This window comes from Carassius auratus, chromosome 4 (genome assembly GCF_003368295.1).
Source record: "Carassius auratus strain Wakin chromosome 4, ASM336829v1, whole genome shotgun sequence".
Taxonomy (NCBI): Eukaryota; Metazoa; Chordata; class Actinopteri; order Cypriniformes; family Cyprinidae; genus Carassius; species Carassius auratus.
The window spans coordinates 20,785,988-20,809,036 of record NC_039246.1 but is presented as its reverse complement, the minus strand read 5'-3'; the positions used below and the strand labels follow the sequence as shown (position 1 = coordinate 20,809,036).

At 38.1% G+C, this 23,049-nt stretch overlaps 1 protein-coding gene across 15 annotated transcripts in view; it reads left to right on the top strand.

The window, feature by feature from the left end:
* Positions 1–23,049, top strand: part of LOC113062168 (neuron navigator 3) — a 164,017-nt gene that overhangs the window by 129,526 nt on the left and 11,442 nt on the right. For 7 of the 15 annotated variants that reach the window (XM_026231901.1, XM_026231853.1, XM_026231805.1 and 4 more), the window contains 19 exons: positions 4,023–4,143; positions 4,368–4,635; positions 5,247–5,976; positions 7,424–7,858; positions 8,030–8,071; positions 10,376–10,527; positions 10,662–10,850; positions 11,009–11,061; positions 12,903–12,923; positions 13,253–13,276; positions 13,855–13,878; positions 14,079–14,156; positions 16,926–17,009; positions 17,711–17,822; positions 17,911–18,032; positions 20,478–20,501; positions 21,295–21,470; positions 21,761–21,847; positions 22,626–22,779. In XM_026231901.1, the coding sequence (XP_026087686.1) occupies positions 4,023–4,143; positions 4,368–4,635; positions 5,247–5,976; positions 7,424–7,858; positions 8,030–8,071; positions 10,376–10,527; positions 10,662–10,850; positions 11,009–11,061; positions 12,903–12,923; positions 13,253–13,276; positions 13,855–13,878; positions 14,079–14,156; positions 16,926–17,009; positions 17,711–17,822; positions 17,911–18,032; positions 20,478–20,501; positions 21,295–21,470; positions 21,761–21,847; positions 22,626–22,779 (2,896 nt within the window). The remainder of the gene's footprint in view (positions 1–4,022; positions 4,144–4,367; positions 4,636–5,246; positions 5,977–7,423; positions 7,859–8,029; positions 8,072–10,375; positions 10,528–10,661; positions 10,851–11,008; positions 11,062–12,902; positions 12,924–13,252; positions 13,277–13,854; positions 13,879–14,078; positions 14,157–16,925; positions 17,010–17,710; positions 17,823–17,910; positions 18,033–20,477; positions 20,502–21,294; positions 21,471–21,760; positions 21,848–22,625; positions 22,780–23,049) is intronic. The other 8 variants (XM_026231820.1, XM_026231828.1, XM_026231891.1 and 5 more) reach the window with 7 other exon arrangements.

Sequence of the window (23,049 nt, the reverse complement as noted above, 5' to 3'; positions counted from 1 at the left end):
TATATATATATATATATATATATATATATATATACAGATACAGGACTGTTATGCAACCATGCAGACAATGGTTAATTTCCTCTGAAATGTTGGTTTTCTATAATTACTCCACAGCATGAAACATATTTAACAGACCAATGGACGCAGCTAGCGATTGAGAAATTGATTTGTCTTGATCCACGCAGGATGCAAATCTATTTTTATTGAGTGTTATTGTTGCATGGTTCTTTCATCACTGAATATTGCATGAGAATATTATTGTATGCTTGAATGGACATTTGCACCACACACTCGACGAAAGTAAAGTGAATGCCTGCACTCATACTGTGAGGCGTAAAAAAAAAAACAAAACAAAAATCTGTGGAAAATATTCAACCAACCAAACACAAGTGCGTGAGTCAAGAACAGTCAGAAACACATTCTATGTAAATAATCTGTGAATTATGGATGGGTTGTAACTACAAAATACATCATCTTCAATAAGACAGAAGTGGAGGCAAACATTGCAGGCAGTATGAGTGTGTTTTCTCAGGCTGAAATTGATGTCATGAATGGAACGGTGTCTAAGGACATAGTCCAGAGACTGCATGTAACCCTGGTCTGACTGTCAGTCCCATCACAAAAACAACAGCACAGGAAAAATTATTCAATTAAATATTCATCCCATATAGGCAAGCTTCAAGGGCAGCTCTCTCGGGTCTTTATCTCGCCAGCAGCATAAGGTCTGACTGTTTAAAAAAAAAAAAAAAACTATACTGAATAACAGTGGATTCATGTTGTACAGTCCCAGTAAAGCATACCAGATTGTGGTAATCAGCTGCTTCTTCCACAGCTTAGTGCTCTGATTGTATTAACTATTGGCTTTTAGCATATAAAACATAGCATTTTAGCTTTTTTTTTTTCATGATGCATAGCGGCCTACAGAGGAAGAGAGGAGATAGAGAAGGAAAATTTATGGCTAGGCTTGGAAAAACATTTCTGCTTAATCACGATTCATTTTAAATAAGAAACACTGGAACAGACAGCATGCATATTCCTGTAAAATGGCAGCAGATAACTCAAAAGTGGACTGTTTGTCTCACTGTATGCTGAGGCAGAGATTCCTACCTCCCTAACAGGCTGCTTATGATATATTTAGCCTTTTCCGGGATCCACCGCTGTCTGTAGGGCATCGCATTTCTCAAAAACCAAAAAAAAAAAAAGAAAAGATATGTACCACCCTAGATGTTCACTGACAGACACCTCACGGCTATTGTGCTGAATTAACTGTGCCGAATTTTAGTCAAATGTTGAGGTAATTGTTCACTACTTCTTTAAAATATTAATTGATTAATTGATGTTTAGGTTAATTTCCATGTGTTCATGAGAACAAACAATTATATTCTGCCGAATAAGCATAAGAAAATGTAAAGGAAAAAGATCAGTCAAAACTGTTCAAATTCAAGTCATGTGCTTTGTAGAAAGCCTTGTAATGTTATCTTAAACTGCACTAAAAATAACTAATTTCAGCTCATTTTGCCAACATTGACAATGTGCTTCGATATATATATATATAAAATTGGTCACAGTTCATTTCTCATGGTCAATTACCGTGAATTTATATTTGAAATGCTGTCCATGGCCCTGAGCATTAATTCTCAAAATTCAAGATATTATGAAATAATATGTAAAAGTCAGTCCCAAAAAGAAATTTTGAACATGCATACCCAAAAGGAGATACTCTGTTTCCTATGTGCAGCTTCCTGTGAAGTGGAGTTTTAAAGTAGAGCTTTAGTCACCATTCTGGCTGCATAACAGTGATGGTGCTCTTTTCCTACTGATGTCATTCTCTCGAAGCAGTGGGCACACTCAGCGGGGACAAGGGTGTGTGGAAACAAGACTGTCAAGGTGACCTTAACCAGTGAGCCCCTGCCAAAAGATGTCCCGCTGGCAAAGGATTCCCACCTAAGCTTGAGTACCACAGTTTTAGATATTTACTGTTACATCGTGGGAGGGCAAATGCAGAAAAAGCTCTCAGGCAGGGTAAGGTTTCAGCAGAGTGCATATTAGGATACTGTCAACTGGACTGGAGCATTTGGTGGTTATTGATTTGTGTAGGTGCTCTGTTGCAACACTTTGCACTTCAACTTGCAGTATTAAGCTTGATTTAACAATTGTCTGAATTCAGGACTGCCAGCACATCATAGCACCAAACAGGTCAATAACTCTACCCAGGTGTTAAAGCATTAGCTGCTAATGTGTATCAGGCCACTAGATTCTGAAGTCATTTCACTCTTGAAAGGTTCCAACTAATGCATTGTTTAGACACAAGTTTTAGCCACAGCCATTGTTGATGTTATCAATAGACTTTAATGATTATTATTCTTGAAAGACTGAGAGGATTCACAAGTGAGACTATCTGCCAAGTATAGACTAATGTTGTGTAGCAGCTAGTTGCATTAATATAGAATTTGTGCATATGTTACACTGACTTCAAATGCCCATCTAATCATATTAAAGAATCCGGTCTGTTGTATAATAGACTTTAAAGTTGGGCATGTCTAATCTTTAATTTACATCATTATATAACAGTATCAGATCTCCAGCAAAATGTGCCAAGTGCTCCTGGAGTTAAATAAGGGAGAAACAAGGATTTTGAAAAATCAATAATGATATTTTTAGAGTGACTGCGCACATACTCGCACCCACCGAGTCTCTTTCGAATGCTAGAATCTTCAGAAACACCCACACGCTGGTGTTAAGAGCCCTGCGGGGTCTCTAACAAATTATTATCCAGTCGCTTTCAGCCTCTCAAACTTTTTCTTTCCTTCTCGCTCTGTCCTGCATACATTATACAAGTTGAGCGAATCTTTACTAGCTCGTCAAACATTTCAAGAAGAGGAACATCCTGGACAGGCACGTCTCCTGGGTAGATGTGAATATATTGAATTTTCAATGCCAACACTGTTCTGTAAGCATTACTGAGAATCCTAGAATCGATATGAATAATTGAACTGTAGATACTGACATCAGGAAAGAGGTTTGAATATTTCAGTGGTCTCTTTTTATGTTAGAAGATGTCGGTAAATGCCTGGATCTTTCTCTTTGTCTTGTATAAATGGATTTCGTGTCGGTTAAGCTGTCAATTTAGTCTGTAGAGCCGGGCAGCAAACAGCCACCAGTCATAAGAGATTTGAAGACAATATCTCTATGATCAGATCTGAAGAATTCATTAAATATGAGGACATATGCGTGCACACACATGATCAAACACACTTCGCTTAGCAACACGAGAGAAAGACAGTAGGCGATAAATAACAGCATATGATATATCTGCTGTAATAGACAGAAAATTAGTTTGCATTTGACTGGGCCAAGCCTTTACAATTCCACTTTGGCAGTAATAATGGCTTCATATGCATTCACACTCAGCTTTCTTTTAGGATTTTCAACTGGGTCAACAAAGTTCGAGGGTGTCATAGCTACTGTTTAATATCCTTCATTAATTAGACACGGTCTGGTAAACGGAGAGAAATGAGAACGTTAGGACCGGCGGAATAGAGAAATATTGTCAATAGTTAATGAGAATCGAAGTGGCGAAGCTGCAGAGTGGACTAATTAAGCAAATTAATATGAATAAGATGGTGACAGTGAGTCAACAAAAGCCGGGTTTGAGATATGAACGAACGTGCGTTGCAATCGTATTTCTGGTCGTTTTGAAGAATGTTTGGAAAGGTCTAATGGACTTCACATTTCCAAAAGAGCAAAGCACGATCATGTCCCCAAGACAAAACATGCTCATAAATCAAACAAATAATGTCTTAACTGAATAAAAAATGGCAAAGATACATTAGTGCTACACCATTTCTTAACCAGGCATGGTAAATAATGGGTAATTTTTTAATGCTGAATGATTTGACAAGTCATGGTTTGTCAAATAATGTGTGTTGGTCCATCAGCTTACTGATACTTTTTAGCTGTTTTTGTTTCTGCTTATAAAAGTTATATGTTTTTTTCACACTTTTCTCTTTCTGTCTTTACAGCTGGGATGACAGTAGTTCAGTCAGCAGTGGTTTGAGTGATACTTTAGATAACATCGGCACTGACGATCTGAATCCATCCACGTATTCTGGCATCTCATCCCGCAAGAGCAAAGCAGCACAGGTGTGCATACACTCTAGTCTTCTGTATTTTTTCTCCTCACAGACACTTTTTTATAAATAGCTTTGTATCAGCAATCTGTCAGTAGGCCACAGCAGATTGAACAGACTGCGAGTTTTGGACATTTTGCTTTGGCTAGTAAGAAAAGTTTGGCCATCTGTCAGTTGGATTGCCAAAGTGAGATTTCTGTGTGTGAGCTATATTCTGTGCATCTGTGTGATTCACAGTCAAATAAAGATACGCACAGACATACCGAGCAGGATGCTAGCAGCTGGGCTGGTGCTGAGGATCTGAAGAAGGTTGATGAAGAGATGGAGCCAGGAATGGACAAGTGGAAGACTTCATCCCCTTCCTCTTCATGTCAGGGTGAGGATGTTGGCCAGAAGACAGGTTTGTCCATGTCTCAAACAGGCTCCTGGAGGAGGGGCATGAGTGCCCAGGTTGGCATCACGCCACCACGGACCAAAGGCACATCCACCTCTCTCAAAACACCAGGTATCAAACTCTTATATAGTTGTATGTTGTAAAAAAATTTAAAGAAGCAGGAATTCCTCAGAATGACTCTTTGGCCCTTTAGAAAACCTTTAAAAATGTCAGTACTTTTACAATGGAGCCCACAAGTTTCTGCAAGGGTGCATGAAAGAAAAAGATTCCTTTTAGCTGGTTATAAAACCAAAGGCTGCACAATATCAATGATATCTGTCAGTAGGTATTCCAGAAAATTGCTTACTGTAGCTTCAAAGAGAAGGTGAAATCAAAAGAGTAGAGGCTTTTTGGTAACTTTAAGGGACTGTTGAGGTTTTTTTTTTCTTTTTCAGCCAACTTTTGCAACTGAACCTCTGTCAAGCTACTTTTTTGGGATACTCAGCAGGAACAAGTAACTTTGGCTGTGAGAACTGTAATTGTGCTGTTTACTGAGTTGCAAAGAAGTGCCACTGGCTAGAACAGCAGTGTTTGGCAGAGTGGCTTTGCATTGTATTGGTGATGATTGATTGGGTTATGAGTATTTGCAAAAAAATGTGCAAAAACTGGCCACCCATGGCTAGCAGTATTGAATGATTAAACAGGAGGTACCAGTGCCATAACAAACATCTTTCTGCTGACAGGTAAAACGGATGATGTCAAAGCGTCTGAGAAAGTTAAAGCCCCATCTAAGAGTCCAAGTATTCAGCGCTCACCATCAGATGCAGGCAAGAGTAGCGGAGATGAAGGGAAGAAGCCACCATCAGGCATTGGTCGGCCGCCAACCACAAGTTCCTTTGGCTTTAAGAAGATTTCAGGTCCCGCTGGAGCCCTCATCACAGCCAGCGGAGCAACTCTGGCAAGTGGTTCTGCTACTTTAGGCAAGGTACCCAAGTCTGCAGGCATCGGGAAGGGCGCAGGAATTGGCAATGGGCGGAAGACGAGTCTTGATGGTGCTCAACACCAGGACGACGCTGTTTTGTTAGGTTGTGGAGGCTCAAAGGTTCCACTCCAGTATCGCTCCCTACCTAGACCAGCAAAGTCATCTAGTGGGGGAAGCAGCGTGGTGGGCCGCAGCGGGCATCGTTCTAGCTCCAGCAGCATTGATTCAAATGTCAGTGGAAAGTCTGCAGGAGGTAGTGGAGGGGTGGTAGGAACCCCAACCAGCACAAAGAGAAGAGACCCTGGGAAAGTAAGCTCAGGACGCTCAAGTCCCATCACCATCAACCAGACTGATAAAGAGAAAGTGGCAGGGTCGGATCAGGAGGGAACAGGGTTGTCTACCTCCCCCAAATCCAGTCCCACGTCCACCCAATCTGGACTCAGACAGCCAGGCTCCAAATACCCAGACATTGCATCCCCCACATTCCGCAGGTAACTGACTTTCTTTCTGAATAAAATGACTGGGGTAATAGGAGGACAAGAAAAGTTAGACAAAGATGACAAAGGGCAGGCATAAGCAGAGATAAGACTAAAATATGAAAGCAAAGTAGGCAGTTAGCATGAGACAGATAGACACAGGCAGACAGTAAGAAAGAACAGTTGCTTTTTGTGGCTTGGCTCACTCCTGTGATGTCGTGACCTCTTGTCCAGAGCGGAGGAAGTGTTCCTTAGTATGTGAGCTGCCTCGGGCTGCGCTGCATTGCTGAATTGGTTCGCCAATGAGTTTAAGGCTTACCTTGGAGATCTAGGAAATGTTTTGATGGATTACAGAACTCATTGTTTTAGTCTTATCCAAACTGAAATCTTGTCAGCAGCCCATAGAAGCTCTGATAAATAGACCAGGATATAATCTAAATCAGTGCTTCTTAACTGGTTTTGCTTCAGGACCAGATTTCACTGTGTACATCAAGGGATGACCCAATGCAGTGAGGATAGGACTGAGATAGGCTAAACAATATGCAAATTGATTAACCACGGCCTAAGCTAATTTTTCTTTTTTTATACTTTTGTTCATTGCTTATGAGAATGAGGTCTTGTTATGCAACCTGTCCGTGGTGACTAGCTAATTTGGTTAGCTTCTAAAAAACTGTTTTTGTGCCAAAACACTATGAAGTCTGATTGAACACAGCCTTCATCTCAACAAAAGTTGCCAAAAGCCTTTAAAAGTTAATCCTGTTTAATTTACGCAATTATGCGTTAAATTGTATTGTAAGATTCAAGAATTCAAAATTGTACTTTCTCATTTCTGCATTTAGCATTGTATTTCCCTGTTGTCTGTGACTCTGCTCTCACATTAGACCTGCAACCCATTTTTTTTAAATCTAAATCACACTCCAGCTTTATCTGTTTTTATTTTTATCTTTATCTATTTTATGCAGTCTGTCTTGGCATCTCTTTCTCACATCAGAAGACAATTGCGCATGAGACGGTGGAGGGTCACATTGCCACCTGGTGGTTATAGTGTATAAGTGCATATATGGAAACACACCTCACGGAGCATGATTTGCTATTCAGATCAGATCAATTCAGAGCTGATTAAAGCAGACGTTTGAGCAAGTTTCCAGCACACTGATCTCTGTATTATTAGGTGTGTCCATTTAAAAACATGTATGCGTGTTGCGCTCCTCTGCTCTGTGAAGCCGAAGTGTATAACTGGATTTGCTTGCATCACCTCAGGCTTTTTAACTGTTATAGCTGGAGCCTTACAGAGATAACCATAGGCAGATCCACCACTGATTATGTTGGAGTAAAATCTGGCAAATGAAATTGAAAATGCATGTTACTTTTACATTCTTTCATGTGTAAACTGTTTGTGAAATCACCTCAATTCAATGCAACAATGTACATGATTAACATATTGCCTTATCATTTTGCCCAGGTTGTTTGGCAGTAAGGCCAGCAGTAAACCCAGTTCCCCTGGCACCCCTGACTCTGGTAAATGCCCATCAGCACTGAGCAGCCCTCATGGCACACTGGCGCGGCAGGCCAGCCTGGATTCACCTTCCTCAGGAACAGGTAGCCTGGGCAGCATGGGTGGGCAGAGCGGAGGCAGCAGCCCGCTATACGGCAAAACGCCCGACCTGTGTACTGACTCCCCGGCATCTAGTCCGGCGTCAGGCCTCTCTCTGCCCTCTAACGCCCGGCCTTGGCCACCAAACCTCAGCAGTTCATCTGCTGGCAGTAAAGACACACTGAGCTGCCAAAGTATGACCAGTTTACACACAAGCTCAGAGTCCATCGACCTGCCGCTCCCACACCACCATGGGCCAAAAGTCACCCGCACAGGCAGCGTCAAATCCACCCTCTCTGAGGGGTAAGTGGAATATATCCAGCAAATAGTATTCGTTGAGTGATCAAAGGCTTATTACATGATATGTTAATGAAGTAATGGAGCATTAAATCTATTAGTGGTGATTTTATCTTAGCTATTTAAATCTGCCTGTTTGTCATAGATAACAGTCTTATTTTTCTTCTGTTTTAACAGCATGCCTCTTGACAGAAACACTCTCCCCAAAAAGGGATTAAGGTACTAATGTAACCACTATCCATCTAATTGTCCTCATAAGTATGTTTTTGTCTTGTCACCTCTATCGAGCTGGATTTGTCACTACGTGTGCAAACCTATGTATCAGGGGTGTTTGTTATAACACTAAGTTAGTAATTTGAACAAACTCCTAACCCTAGATACTAAACTTGCTTGCCACCTCTACATATCACAACTTATCTCACATCATGAGGCTTTTTGAGGAGACTTGTGTGATTACTTCTTAGTGAATAAATCTAAATTTTACCTGGTGAATGGTAAAATAGGTGAAAAGGAATATTTTAATTGAGCAGGGATGCATTAAATTAATCAAAAGCTGTGTTTGGGTGTAACGTAAGTCATGTAATCAGATAACTTTAAAAAATAGTATTTACTTTTTTAATTTAGAAGGAAATATCTGAGTTGCCTTTTTCAAAAAACTCCAGTTACTTTTTCCCCCATGTATTGACTGACAGCTCTTGTGTTGCCATGTTGAGTAGAATCGGGAGTAAGTGCAAAGGCATTGTGTGCGCCGTGTGAACGTGATGCTCACTGTAGTTCCAGATTAAATATGAGCAAAAACTGATTCAGTATTTCTCAAAATGAATAAATACAGTCAAATGCAAACTCAGAAAATTATTCAAACCTGCAATAACAAAATATGTTAAATAAGACAAATATAACTTATGTATTTAATCCCATTTTATTAACCAGTGTCTTTGCTACTGACCTTCAATGATCCAATTCAACCATACTAAGCAAAAATAAAAAATTTGTGTTTCATTTTAGTTATTTCTGAATAGTGTTGAACTTTCTTCTTCTGCGTTATATTCTTTATGCAATTTGTTTGAGCTGCGCCCTCTACTGTACAGACAAGAATTTACATTTCCTTCAGCCTGAGGCTCATTAATTTCACATTTGTTGTGAAAGGGCTTTTACATTTGTAATATAAGAACTTTTTTATATATTAAAAACAAACAAGCCCAGCCTTGATTTTAAAAAAAGTAACACAAAAGTAACGTAACACATGACTTTCCATAAAAAGTAACAAAGTATTGTAATTTGCTACTTTTTTAGGTAGTAATACAATTTTGTAATGCATTACTTTTAAAGGTAACACTGATCAAAAGTCACAGTAAATACATTAACAGTGCCACAAAAGATTTGTTTCAAATAATTACTGCTATTTTAATCATTAAACAAAGAATCCTGAGAAAAAAAAAATGTTTCCACAATAATATTGTTATTGTGAAATGGAAATAATGGCAACTGAAAAATCAGCATTGCCATCACAGGAATAAATTACATTTTAGTTTAAAATTAATTTTTATTTAAAAAGTTATTTAAAACAGTTAATAGCTGCTGAAAATGTAAAAATAAAATTGTAATAATATTTTTGAATATTGCTGTGTATACTGTGTTAATGCAGAAAGAGTCTCTTAAATTAAAAATTTAATTGAAAAATCCTTACCCTTCCCAAACTTTTGAATGGTTATGAACATAGAAGGCAGGACCTGAGTCATATCTAGAGCCCATCAAGGGACTTAGGGATGGGTTCTTTTGACCTGAGCCACTTACAATACCTTAGCAACTGCATAGCATCTTTCTGACAATGAACCACAATTCTAGCAGTGTTGGCAAATGTTTTGCATACTGTATTCACAGTGACTTGTCAAACCGTGTGACTCACCAGTCTTCCATTTATTAACACTTTTAGCAAGAGACGATCACAGAAACCACAGCAGGAAAACATCACAATGCTCTTAAGAAGCAATTAAATACTCACAAAGACAAGCACAGCATTAAAATTAAGTCAGACTGTTGTGTTCAAACTACTATAAAAGAGATCTGCAGTCATGATGAATGATAAACTGCCTAAATGCTGCATGCATGTGCCATTCTGTCTGCAGTTAAATCGCAATGTGATCAAATCAGTTATAGTCTGTTAGGTCACAATATGGTATTTTAATACTAAAGGCTCGGGTCAGCAGTGATGTGCACACTGAAGATAGTCCAGCCAGGAAGATCGACGTGATCTCTGTTAGTTTTATGGAAGCTGTCTTTCAAGCACGCTGATAAGACTGCCCACTGCCTAAAGCTATTACTGCAGAACAATGGATGTGAGACTGTGTGGGCTGTTATTATCATCAGGCTTTATTGCATAAATCATTCTACACCTTATTACAGACAGATATTTAGTGCTTTCAGTTTTAAAGACTTAATACTTGGAACATAATTTATTTTCCAAAAACGTATTTGAAAAAGCATTGAATTGAAGGCTAAAATAGTCTGTTCGCACCCAATAAGGTACCCTCCGTCCTCCAGACAGACGTCACATGAGGAAGGAAAGGAATGGTTGCGTTCTCACTCCACTGGAGGCCTGCAGGACACAGGAAGTCCACTTTCACCACCGGGCACAACCAGCACCAACACTGGCAAATACCACTACTCAAACCTGCGTATGTTAACATATATCTGATTTATGATTTTCACTGGTAGAACCCCCCAAAAAACCTATGATTCCTCATTATACCATGGACAAATATTTAAAAAATGAATGATATTATGTGTCATCCTGCTGTTTGTATTGCAGTGAGCCCCACCAGTATGTCGCAGTATAATCTTCCCAGCACCAGTATGAGCCGCTCCAACAGTATTCCAGCACAGGACTCATTCGAGCTGTATGGGGAGGGGCACACTTTGGGGGGCAGTGCCACCTCGCTGGAGGAACGACCACGTGGTATGAGCCGGTCCGGCTCCTTCCGGGACAGCACAGATGAAGGTTAGCATAGAAATTACTTTACTTGAAAAGAGTTTATTTATTTACACCTTTACATTGATAACTTTTTTTTATTTATAGAGATGTCGGTGAGAAAACAGTTGGTTGTAACATTAAAAAAATAAAACATTTTACACTCTTGTGTTCTGTTCTATCTGCAGTTCATGGTTCTTCTCTGTCTTTGGTCTCGAGCACATCCTCTTTGTATTCTGCGGTGAGTGACGTTGTAGTGTTCTTAATAAACAGACTGACTAAACAGTCCAATTTCAGTTTAGCAAGAGAACTAGCTAAACTTGGCTGTAGCTTTCTTTGGGATTTTTTACATTTGTGAATACACATGTTTCTTCATTTTAAAAGTTGTACTCATAAATAATATTTTATGACAATGTATTTATCGAATAAAATAAAATACAATTATTTATCAAAACAGATTTTTCATAAGTTATGACTTAAGCCCTGTTGTTCCCTATAATGATAAAGACTTTTTTAAGTGTACGGTTTGAGTACAGTTATGTATTTTAACTCATTTGTGTTTACATTTTGCTTTTTGTTAAATCTATGATATATATGTATTTATCTTTTTAATTTTATAACTGTTTCCTTTCCCAATATAATATATACAGTTTACATTCCATGCTTGTATCATGCTATCTATATTAAAAATCATCTCAGGTTACGCATGTAACCATGGTTCCCAGAGAGGGAATGCCTCGCTGCGCCCCCTTGGGGGCACATTGGGGAATGAAATCTAATCATGCCGTCCCGAGGGGCGCATGCTGGTCCACCTGGTGGGGGAGCACCAAGTAAACGACAGACATACATCAAGCCTTTCCTCAGAAAGGGTCCAGGCCACTGCATCACGGGCCATTCACACAACATGGCAGAAATGGGCAACCCAATTAGATCAAGGGAAACATCCCACCCAAGTTAAGAGCACAACTGTCATCAGATAGCTATGCTATGTGAGTCATATAAGCCTGGATACACAAGACCACTGAAGAGGCTAACTATAAAGCCTCTCGAGAAGCTCAAAGATAGCTACTTAAATCCGGGTAAGGAGAAATAGCTGCTGAGTAAGAACACTGCTATCCTCAGATAGCTATGTCCTAAAGGTCTTATGAAGGATTGTAGACCAGAATAACCATACACAGCTAGCCTAAATAGCCAGGCAAAACCTTCCTGCAAAGCTGCCCAGACCACAGAGAGTGGTCTATCTACTTACAAACCTAGCAGGGGAGAATCGCTAAGCTAGCACCTAAGATAGCTACCCTCAGATAGCTTGGTACCTAGGAAGAGGCTACCATAAAGGACACCGATTGAGACTACCCAGACCATAGAGACTGGGCTATATACTTACAACCCTAGAAGGGGAGTTATCACTGTCTAGGCAAGGGCTCAAGAGACCGCTACTTAAAACCCTAGGCAGGAAACTAATAACTGAGTTATCACATTGCTATCCTCAGATATCTAGGCTCTAGGAAAGGAGATCACTCAAGGAAAGGGCTCACCGCAACTGCCAGTAAGACACAGCTAGCCTAAGATAGCTGTATTCAAGTAAGCCCGTTCTGCCATAACAATGGCTATAATATAATCACCCTCAGATGGCCATACTAAAGAGGCCGCCTATGATGTTGTGGGCCAGGTGGACCAATAGATTGGCATTGTTTCACACATGCTTCAGACAATGCACATACAGACTGCATCCCCCAATGTGCCCCCTAGAGGGTGCAGTGTGGAGTTCCCTAGAAAGGGAACATTTAGTTCATAGAATATTCATCAATATTAACTTCTAGTCTCTAAATAACAGTAACATCATACATACTGTTTTCATTTTCCTGAGCTTGAAAAACTAAGATCTTTAAAGATTAATTTCTTTAAAAAGTCATCCATTTGAATACTTACAGTATACTTACAGTACAACATCCACTATTCATCAAGGCTATGAATGAAGAATAATGAGGTGATTTAGAGAGGTAGTTTACCCACCTCAGAAGCTCATGGTGGCTCAGCACTGTGTCTTTGCCACTATTTGAACACACATTTTCTCACTTTCAGGTGCTGGCATTTTTAGACAAGGTAATAATTCATCATGCAGAAAGCAGTTTGTATTTACCTTCACATTTTAATTACATTGCAAACCCTAACAGTCTAACATTTGGCTTCAAATCAGCTGCTACTAACAGATAACCAAAATTCTGATCCAAATGGCAAAATTCTGATTGTGAATGGCTTTGTGACTTACCTTTTTAATTGTTTGCAAAGAGTTGGTGTGGATTTTGGCTTCTTAATTCTAAATCTATTAGGAGACTGATTTTGAGGTTATGTGTGCAAAAAAAGCTGTTGGGAAATTCTTAATATTGTATTTGGGTAATTTTGTGTCCTTTAACTGTTGTTTTCTTCCACAGACAGAGGAGAAGGCCCACTCGGAGGTGAGAATATCTTGTTTCCTACTTATATTTGTAATTTTGGTTGAATTCAATATGTAAAAGCAATAAAAGGTCAAACAGTGATACACTTTCACAAAGTCCAACATCAGCTGGTTGACTGAATCGGACAAACAAACCAATGCATTAAACAACAAGTGTTTTAAAAAAAAATTGAAAATTTAACCCTATGTTGCATTATTTCAATAAATATTTTTATGGAATCAGTATCTATAATTCACTTTCTCACTGGCACAGATACAGTCATGGACAAACATCTTTAACACACACATCCATAATTTCCCAGGTTCACTTTGATTTGGACTCTTGTTCATTTGATCACTGATTTTCCTTTTATTTCACTCCTTTTGTAGTTTTGTGCCATCACAGTCCTCTCTCCTGCTAACATTTTTGTCCAAGACTGCAGACTTTTGTATATGCTGTGTCATCTTATGTTTCAAAAGCAACGGTTAACTTTTCCCTAGATGTGCTAAAAACGCATGTATTCCTATTTCATGGTTAAACCTGCATTTTGTATGAACATGCAACCTAGAGTTAATTGTACTTTTCTTTTCTCAATCAAGGGCCAAACAGTCCAAAATACAACGGTAATCTCTCATTTTACATACACTCTATCTAGAATAATTCAAGATGCCAGAGTGCTTACCAGAGGCCACTGACTGATATCTAGGTCTTTTGTTACTGTTAGGCAAAGACAGTGTTAAAAGAGAAAGAGAAAGTTTATTCTCCATTACTTCAGGCACAGCTCATAGAGATTTGTAAAGCGAAACAACTTCTTTTCCTACAGCAAATCAGAAAACTGCGGAGAGAGCTGGATGCTTCTCAGGAGAAAGTGGCGACCCTGACGTCTCAACTGGCAGCCAATGTAAGTATAATGCAAAAAAAACAAAATCATAAAAAATGTATCTCATCTACTATTTTAAATTTAAATGCATAAGATATGCCTGTAAAATCTTTGATTTTAAATGCACAGCATTTTTTACTTTTAAAGATAAACTGTTCACAGTCAATATGTTTGGGAATTTGAATTGTCATAATCGGAGTTGTGCACTGAAAGCAGCTCAAAATCCCAGACGTTCAGTTTTTGACTGTGGTATTCTGAGAAGTCTTACTTTGTGTCCCTACATTGTCAAACTAAGACATTGTGTTTCACAGCGTCACATTAGATTTCTGTGTGAAGGCACCACAGGAAGAGAGCAAAGTTTGGACCGGGCTGAGCTCTGTTCACTTTGCCGTCTCTGGAGTGATGAAGGCAGGTGTGATGAAGGGCTTTGCTCTCTGACAGTTTAGTGAGAAGTGTGACAGAGCATGAGACAGTTGCTGTCTCTCCACTCGACCTCCTCTGTGATTTGTGTTTGACAGGAATCGTGTATGGGAGAACTGCTCCGAACTACATCTATTCAAGTTGTACAATAGTTGAGTGGATTGAAATGTCTGCTCTCCAGCCGGTTGTTCTTGAAATTCACAGCGTCAGAACAACTTTTGAAAGTTGGTGTTCATTGTTCAGGGATTCAAAAGAGATTCTTTCTTTCTGTTAAATCATGATGCTCCAATTTTTACCTATCATGTGTTCCCGGGGAATCGAACCCCCAACCTTGCGCTTGATAACGCAATGCTCTACCAATTGAGCTGCAGGAACACTTTAAATTACAATCAAAAGGTAAAGAAAAATTGCTTTAAAGAGTAGGATAAGTTTCCAAGATTCGGTATGAACCTTCAAAGTTTCTCTTTTTTCTTCCATTCACAACTTTTGAAAAGATTGGAAGATTGTAGACAGGCGAGAGTTTGTTTTGAGGGATTCAAATGTGTATGGTTTCTGCATGTTTCTGGTGTGCTTGACTGGGCTGAGAGACTCGGTGTGGACAGATAGTTGAAGGAATATAAATGGATGGACAAACAGGTCAGGGCAGGGCAGGGCATGTCGTAAAAGTGTGTTTATAGAGGCGCTCTCCCATTAGAGTCACTCAAGCATTTGGCATTGTGCCTCTCAGTGTTCGCTTGGCTTCACATCCTGGCAGGGATTTCAAATTCGAATGTACCAAGAACCTTTTCAATACAGCTCTGCTTACTGCTGAATATATCATACCACACAGTGATATTTACTTAAAATTATTAGAATTTTATTGTATAACAGTTGATAGCTTTTTTAAAATTGTGATATTTGGTTATTGTGTCATTGTTGTAGTGAAGTAATAGATATAACAAGAAATAATCAATAGTAGGACAAGATATGCATTTACCACTTTTATTTTATTTAACTTTTATTGCTAGTTTTACAACAGCTTTGACTATCCTATGCATTATTAAAGTCTGTTTTGTTTCGTTTTGTTTTGTTTAGCTTTTTGTTGTTGTTGTTGTTGTTGTTTTGTCTGTTTTATTTTGCTTTGTTTGTTGATTTTTTAATTTTTTTTATTTTGTGTGTGTGTGTGTTTTGTTTTGACTATGAGTCAAAGGTCAGATGATAAACTGGGTCATTTCTATTGCCAAAATATGTTTTTGATGTTTTAAATCAAAGTCTTACATTTTGTTGTGTGAATATTTGCATATTCGTATATTCTCCTATTCTCTGAACACGCTCATTTATATATTCTCCTTAGCGTTCACTGACATCAGAAGTCTTTCGGAGTAGCCGAGGTCAGCGTTAGAGACGTCTCCTCCACCAAAGCCCTGGGGCCTTATGTTCAGACAAGCCTTAGACATTGTGGATCCTTTGAACTCCATCGCAGTAGCTTAAACCCGAAACATGCTTCAAAGCCCTTGGCGACTGTTGAGTTGTTCGCAGCACTATTCAGCTTGCCGGTGCAGTATAGATCAGAATTACCCAGGAGAAACTCTCTGGAGGCTCAGACTAGGTGGATAGAAAAATATATAATGCTTTTTCGTGCTCAGATGCCCAGTGTGCTTTAAGTTTTCATACACAGAAGGATAAACCTGATAGAGCTGTGAATCTATAATGCAGGTCTCACCTTGCACTTGTTTTACACCCACTGCATTCACACTACTGGTGTCATCAGTTTGTATAGCTGAAAGGAAAGCAGACAATGTGAGTTGATTGCTATGTTTGGAATGTAATACAGTGCCGTGAAAAGGTTTTTGCCCCCTTCTCGTATTTTTTTTATACATTTTTTTTATATATTTGTCTCACTTTAAAAGATTCAGATCATCAAACAAATTTGAATATTACACAAAGATAATGCAAGTAAATGCAAATGCATTATCTGGTGTTTAATATTTTAAACCGCAGCAGGCAATGTATGTCACTTAAATCAGCAAGTCTTGACAATTTGACCTGTTTTGAGTAGAAATGTCTTAATTGTCAGTTCTGCCAAATAATCAGTCAAAGAAGAAGCTAAAGATTGAAATGTCAATTTTTTTTACTTCTAGTTTAAACGTCATGCTTAAAATGAAATGTCTTTCAAAATCTTAAAGGTTTAGCATCAGTGAGATATTAGATATTAGATAACTATCATTTCTTCATATGACTTCCTCTGGATTTTCAAAGACTGAACTTTGATAACCCGGCTTGAACCTATAGTAATTGCAAGTTTCACTTAGCATCAGTTTGTCCCAGAATTCTGTCTCTTATGAGGATCTTATGAGAACCTTGTGTTAACCTCTGTGTGTGTTTTGACAGGCACACCTGGTGGCGGCGTTCGAGAAAAGTCTGACGAACATGACCTGTCGACTGCAGAGTCTAACCATGACAGCGGAGCAAAAGGTTCGATGGGTCTTGCTCACAAAAATAAGCCCAATGACTAAAACATTGAAAAGTTTTCAATATCAGTTGGGATTCAATAGCAAACACCGTATTCTACCAATCAGAAAATGTTCCTTTCTTCCAACCTCCCTCAACAAAACCTTCCAGTCATCATGTAAATGTAACCTTCAAGTTAAAACGTGAAACTGCTCCCTTAATTTGCACGAAGCACCCTCATCATCTTAATGAGTTCCTGCCACTGTTAATCCCTCTTGAATAAAACCATCAGAGATTACAGAGGGACATCTTTGTTAAAGTGGCCCGAATTTTCAATTAAAGCAGAAACTCTGTCACAGGCTGTAAAATCCTAAACTCTGCATATACAGAGACCAAGTGGTAGTGGAAAGAAGGGTTGTGAGCTCGCAACACATGCTTGGTTCCTCAGATCAGCGGGGAGCTTATCTCCACATGTGCTTTTTTTGGCAGGAAACATCTGATAGAGGAATAAGACAGCTGGTGGTACGAGGGGGAGTTTGCATTTTGCATACAAAAGAGTTTGTGTAGTAGGGTCAAAAACTGAAAGTGCCATGTGGCTCGCTTCCTGTCTAGTGATTCCGGAGTTAAGCTGATGTGATATTTTAATTAGCAATGTTTGCTGGCATCACAAATATTATTGTGCATATAATGCATAGTGTATCTGTGTTTGTGTGATTGTGCTGTAGGAATCCGAGCTTGCAGAGTTAAGAGAGACCATTGAGGCATTGAAAGCTCAGAACACAGATGCTCAGACGGCCATTCAAGTGGCCCTCAATGGCCCCGATCACGTTCATAAAGGTGCTGCTCGTGTACATTGAAATCTGTCAGAACTTTCTGGTTTACATTAATAAATAAATACAAATTGACCTTTGTGTGTGTTTTACAGACCTGAGGATCCGTCGTCAGCACTCGTCAGAAAGTATGTCCAGTATTAACAGTGCAGCCAGCCACTCCAGTATGGGTAGCACTAAAGATGCAGATGACAAGAAGAAAAAGAAGAAAAGCTGGGTGAGTCATTGCACAAAGCTTCATCATCACACCACAAGGCTCGTCCACATTTAGAATGATGACTACAACTCGGATGAAAGAGCACAGAATACATAAAAAAAAAAGAATTTGATGAACTTCAGTGCCCTCAAAATTATGCGGACACATAAGATTAAAAAAATATATGTATTGATGTCACTACAACAAATATCATACTAAGTAGCATATTGAATTAAATGTATTAGAACTTCACTCAAAACTAAATTTCCTGCGTTGTTTTGTCCAGGTTATTTTAGTGACCTTTAAGGTTTTATAAGCAGAAATTTTCCATAACTTAATTTTAAACAGATATTGAATGATTTATATTTAAAGATCACAGGACTGTATTTTTGGCTTATATATTAAATATGATTTAATATTCAAATATATATTAAACAAATCTAGTTTTACATAAAATGTGATTTTCTTGTCTGTAAAAGAATCACTATTTTCTTTCATATTTTAATTATGTAATAATTTACACATTTCGTTATTATGTAATGTTGTTCATGCATTTTTTAATGCAACTTACAATAAGTGTCCAAATACATTTACCTAATCTATGGAAAGCCATCTCAATTATGACGTTGTAAGCTATGTCTATATATTAATGCATTTTAGGTATTTAGCAACTGCTTTTGCAACGCTGACCTGCATTGCAAAAACTAAACAAGATAATTTTATAAGGCATTTATCAAATTATTTTACTATGAAGTGATATTAATTCAGTCATCATTCTAGTAGTGGCGTTTACTCTCACTCATTTTCGACTTTGGGAACATGAAGTACACGTACACAAACACTTCTGTCATTTCACCCCCTTCCGGCTGTCTCCCCTCTTTCTCGCCCCCTCTCTCACTTTCTCACCACACCGCCAGGGCAAGGATAGAGGACACAAGGTGACTATAACACACCCTCAAACTCTCCTGCATGCCCTTATGGAGGATCCGACATGCTCTTGCCACTTTTTTCCCATCACTGGCCCTTCAAACCCCTAAACTTCCTCACCCTTCAGTGCTTACCCTTTAGAAAACCAATCTTTATATCTTATTTTGAGGAATGCACTAATTAAGAACATCTTTCTGCTCAAGTTTCAGACTGCAGTCATTAATGATGATATATTTATGTTGTTAAGATGCAATTGTGCATGTTTTACTTCTAGTCCGCTGTTGTAGTTCGCCGTTGTTTCACAGATTTATTATCTCCTAATGCCAGGGGGTTGCTGTTTATTCTCATTTAGGGTGTGCATTAAGTCAAGAGCACTTGAGGTAAACAGCTGTTTGAAAAATAACATTGGCATTGTGTGCAGCAGTTATGGCTACTTTTCCTCGAGCTGCCCTGGACTCTTGTAATGAGAGCAGAGCTCAAACTGAGCTCATAAATACAAATCACCTCTTTATTTATGCGCCTATTAATTATTCATCTGCATAATTTGAGGCAGTGTGGTCTCTGGATTCAAAGGCTCTGGAAATGCTGCTCAAAGGTGAAAGACAGTGAGAGAGCAAACTAAAGAGGAAGTGAGTGAGACAAGGGTTGCAAAACAATATATTCACAGCGGGGCTTAGCAATAAGGAGAGACTGACAGGACTAGCTTATGAAAAAATCACTTAATATTCATATATGGAAATATTTAATGAAATAAAAATCAGTTGTTTTCTAAATCTAGATAAAATCGAAAAATAAAATCTTATACACTATTCTTGCACTGTCACTTCACTCTATGTTCCATGATTGTTTACATTTTTTGTGTGTACTATATATTTTAATTAATATATATGATAAATATAAATGTCTTAATGTCATGAATTAAACGTGTTTATTGTATAAAAAGAAAAAATATATATATTATATATTTGTTCTAACATATAAAAATACTTTTTTAGTACACGGATATTTCAGTAAACCTCATTATAACTATATCTTACATCCCTTCAGATTTATTAAAAAAATATATAATATATTATAGTTTTAATTAAAAATTAATTAATAAGTAAAATGTTATTTGTGTGTACATGAAAAAAGAAGAAAATGTTTAATTAAAAACACATACAAATACATATAAAATAAATATAAATAAGTAAATTAATTAATATTTAATATGTAATATAAAGTAATTGTGTGTATATGAACAAAAAAAAAATGTTTAATTAAAAACATAAAAATACATTTAAATACAATTTAAAAAAAACACATGCATACATACACATATACATAAAAATATGGAATTTGATATTAGCTGAGAAAAAAAAAAAATCATGTGGAATGCTGTTATGTGAAATGATCTAGTTCCATGCAGACAGACACAGCCTTAAGTCATTCAGAACGAATCAAACATACAAAGAACAAATGATGCCGCTGTGTCTGAATATACTGGTCCAGCGGTGCGTGTTTCAGTCAATGGTAACAGTGAATGTGTTTTGTCCTTAGGTGGCTGATTCCATCCCCGCCCAGGTCAGTGTTTCCACGTCCCGCATCACTGCGGCCGATTGCCTCTGATAACCTTACCCCCATTAACTTCCCCCTCCCCGCCAAATCCTAAGTGTTTCCAGAAACATGTGCATGCCACCAGCATCCCCAGTCCCACTGACTGCCAGTATGTTTCTGCTGCTTAATTAGTTCTGCTCAGTGAATTATACCAGCAAAACCTTATCTCCCCTTCCCAAATGTTGCAATCAAGCTTATTTTTAACCTTTATCTTAAACTGTGATATGTTCATCTAAACAGTAACACTTTATACAACTTTTTAATGCAATTCAGTATTTAATTCTGGATTGTAAGGACAATTCTGTAAGTGTATGTGTGTATATATATATATATATATATATATATATATATATATATATATATATATATGGAAAAAAGGCTAAAGGAATATTTTGGGCTACATAAAACCAAGGAAAATCATCCTTGTAAAAATAAAATATATGTTTACAGTAACGCCCTTACAATGGAAAGCTTGTATGCTGTATAATTTTCATTGTAAGTGCATTTCTGTACACACTCGACCTTGTTGATTAATTGTAAGGTACGTTAATTTTCTGTGCGATTGAGCCAGATTATTCCTTTAATAGTATTAATGAAATTTGATATAACTTGTCACTGAAATATCCAGAGGAAATACAGATACATAATTCTCCCGAGCTATGAATCTTTTGAATCCATTTTTTGACCACAGAATAGTTTTGAAACAAGCAAATGTTGCCTGGCTATATTAATTGTGTTGATTTGTGTTGTTTACTTCCAGTTGCGGAGCTCCTTCAAGCAGGCCTTCAGCAAGAAAAAGAGCAACAAGCCCCAGTCGTCTCACGATGAGATTGAAGAGATGACTGACTCCTCCCTCCCTTCTTCACCCAAACTACAACACGCCAACAGACAGACCAGCACCACCCAACCACTGCGCTCTTCCCCCTCCACCACTGAGTGAGTACAGACACGCACACATACAGTACATAGACAGATACATGCATAAACATTTACACATTTAATTTCTATTTCATAAAGGACCACAACACATCCAATAAATCATCATTATTCTTCATCAGCAACTTCCACTTGTTGTATTGTTCAGTGATTTTATGGCTAAATATATATATTTTTTACGTATTTTAACTTTTGCTTTCTTTCTTTTTTGATAATCATATTCATATTTCACCCTTTCCCTTAATCATATCTGTATTCTGTCCCTGTTCCTCAATGTCATGTGTCTTTAGAAAGTGTTTTTGCGATAGCAAGTCCTCCCCCATTTGGATGCCAAAGAAAAAGTCAAACGGTCATGTGGTCTACAAGCACAGATCTCGGTAACAGGCAGCGTGTGGCATGCTGGGAAGGGTTGAGAGTGTGCAGTGACTAAAATTAACAAAAGATATCCCTTCCCCTATATTTCAGGCACATTTCACATGAGCAAACTAATTTGAATTTAAACTGTAATGGGAAATGTACTCGTTTAAAAGTGTAATTTTATTAGAACATTTTTGTAAAAACTAAATAAATATAGTCAGACTCGTGTAATGGTAATAAAATCAGAGATTGAAAAGTTACTACATTAAAACTGTATTTAATACATGGTGCTTTAACTAATAATTTGCCTATGCTTAATACTGGACAACATGAAGGATTTCCACTTCCTGTTTTTGTCATTAAATGTACGCAATCTCTAAAGCTGCATTCTATTTAACTCAAAATGTTGGAATTTCCTATCTGGAAAAGCCAGATAGTCTGGATTTCAAACATGTTTTCATATGGAGATGTATGATGTCAGTTGAAAATGGTGGCACCCGAGGAAAATTACACAGTTAATGCTGAACATTTACTTTCAAACTTTGAACAGTGTTTCAGAGATATCAAGAACTATGTCCAACTTTGAATGGAATGCAGCACACACCCCTCACAAATATAACACACATAGCCCAGAGTGTGAACATGTGTGCATCAAAGTGTTTGTGTACATAAATATTCTGACCAGGTTTAATACTCCAGGAGTGTGTTGTGCATTAAACTCGCCTGTGTTTCGTAGCTCTCTTGGATGTGTAACAGTGTTGTGACGCCCTCCTCCCTGTGCGGTGTGTGTTTGTGCAGACTGTGTGAATGTACAGAGGCCGAGGCAGAGATCATCCTCCAGCTGAAGAACGAGCTGAGAGAGAAGGAGCTGAAGCTGACTGATATCAGGCTGGAGGCGTTAAGCTCCGCCCACCACCTTGACCAGATACGAGAAGCCATGAACCGCATGCAGGTACACACACACACACACACATACCCGCGTATACAGCGCTGTAACATTATAACAATGCCTTGTGAACTCTTATACAGGGTTTTTGTGCAATGCAGTGATCTATGGAAATCCGAGTATAACATTTAATTCTCTCATGATTATCAAGGATTTATTTCTTCACATTATTTTTTTTTTGGAATATAAATTTTTTTTTAAATCAGTGTTCTCTATTTCAGTATATTTTAACTTTTCTGTGATGGAAATGCTAAATTGTCAGCAGCCGTTGCTCCA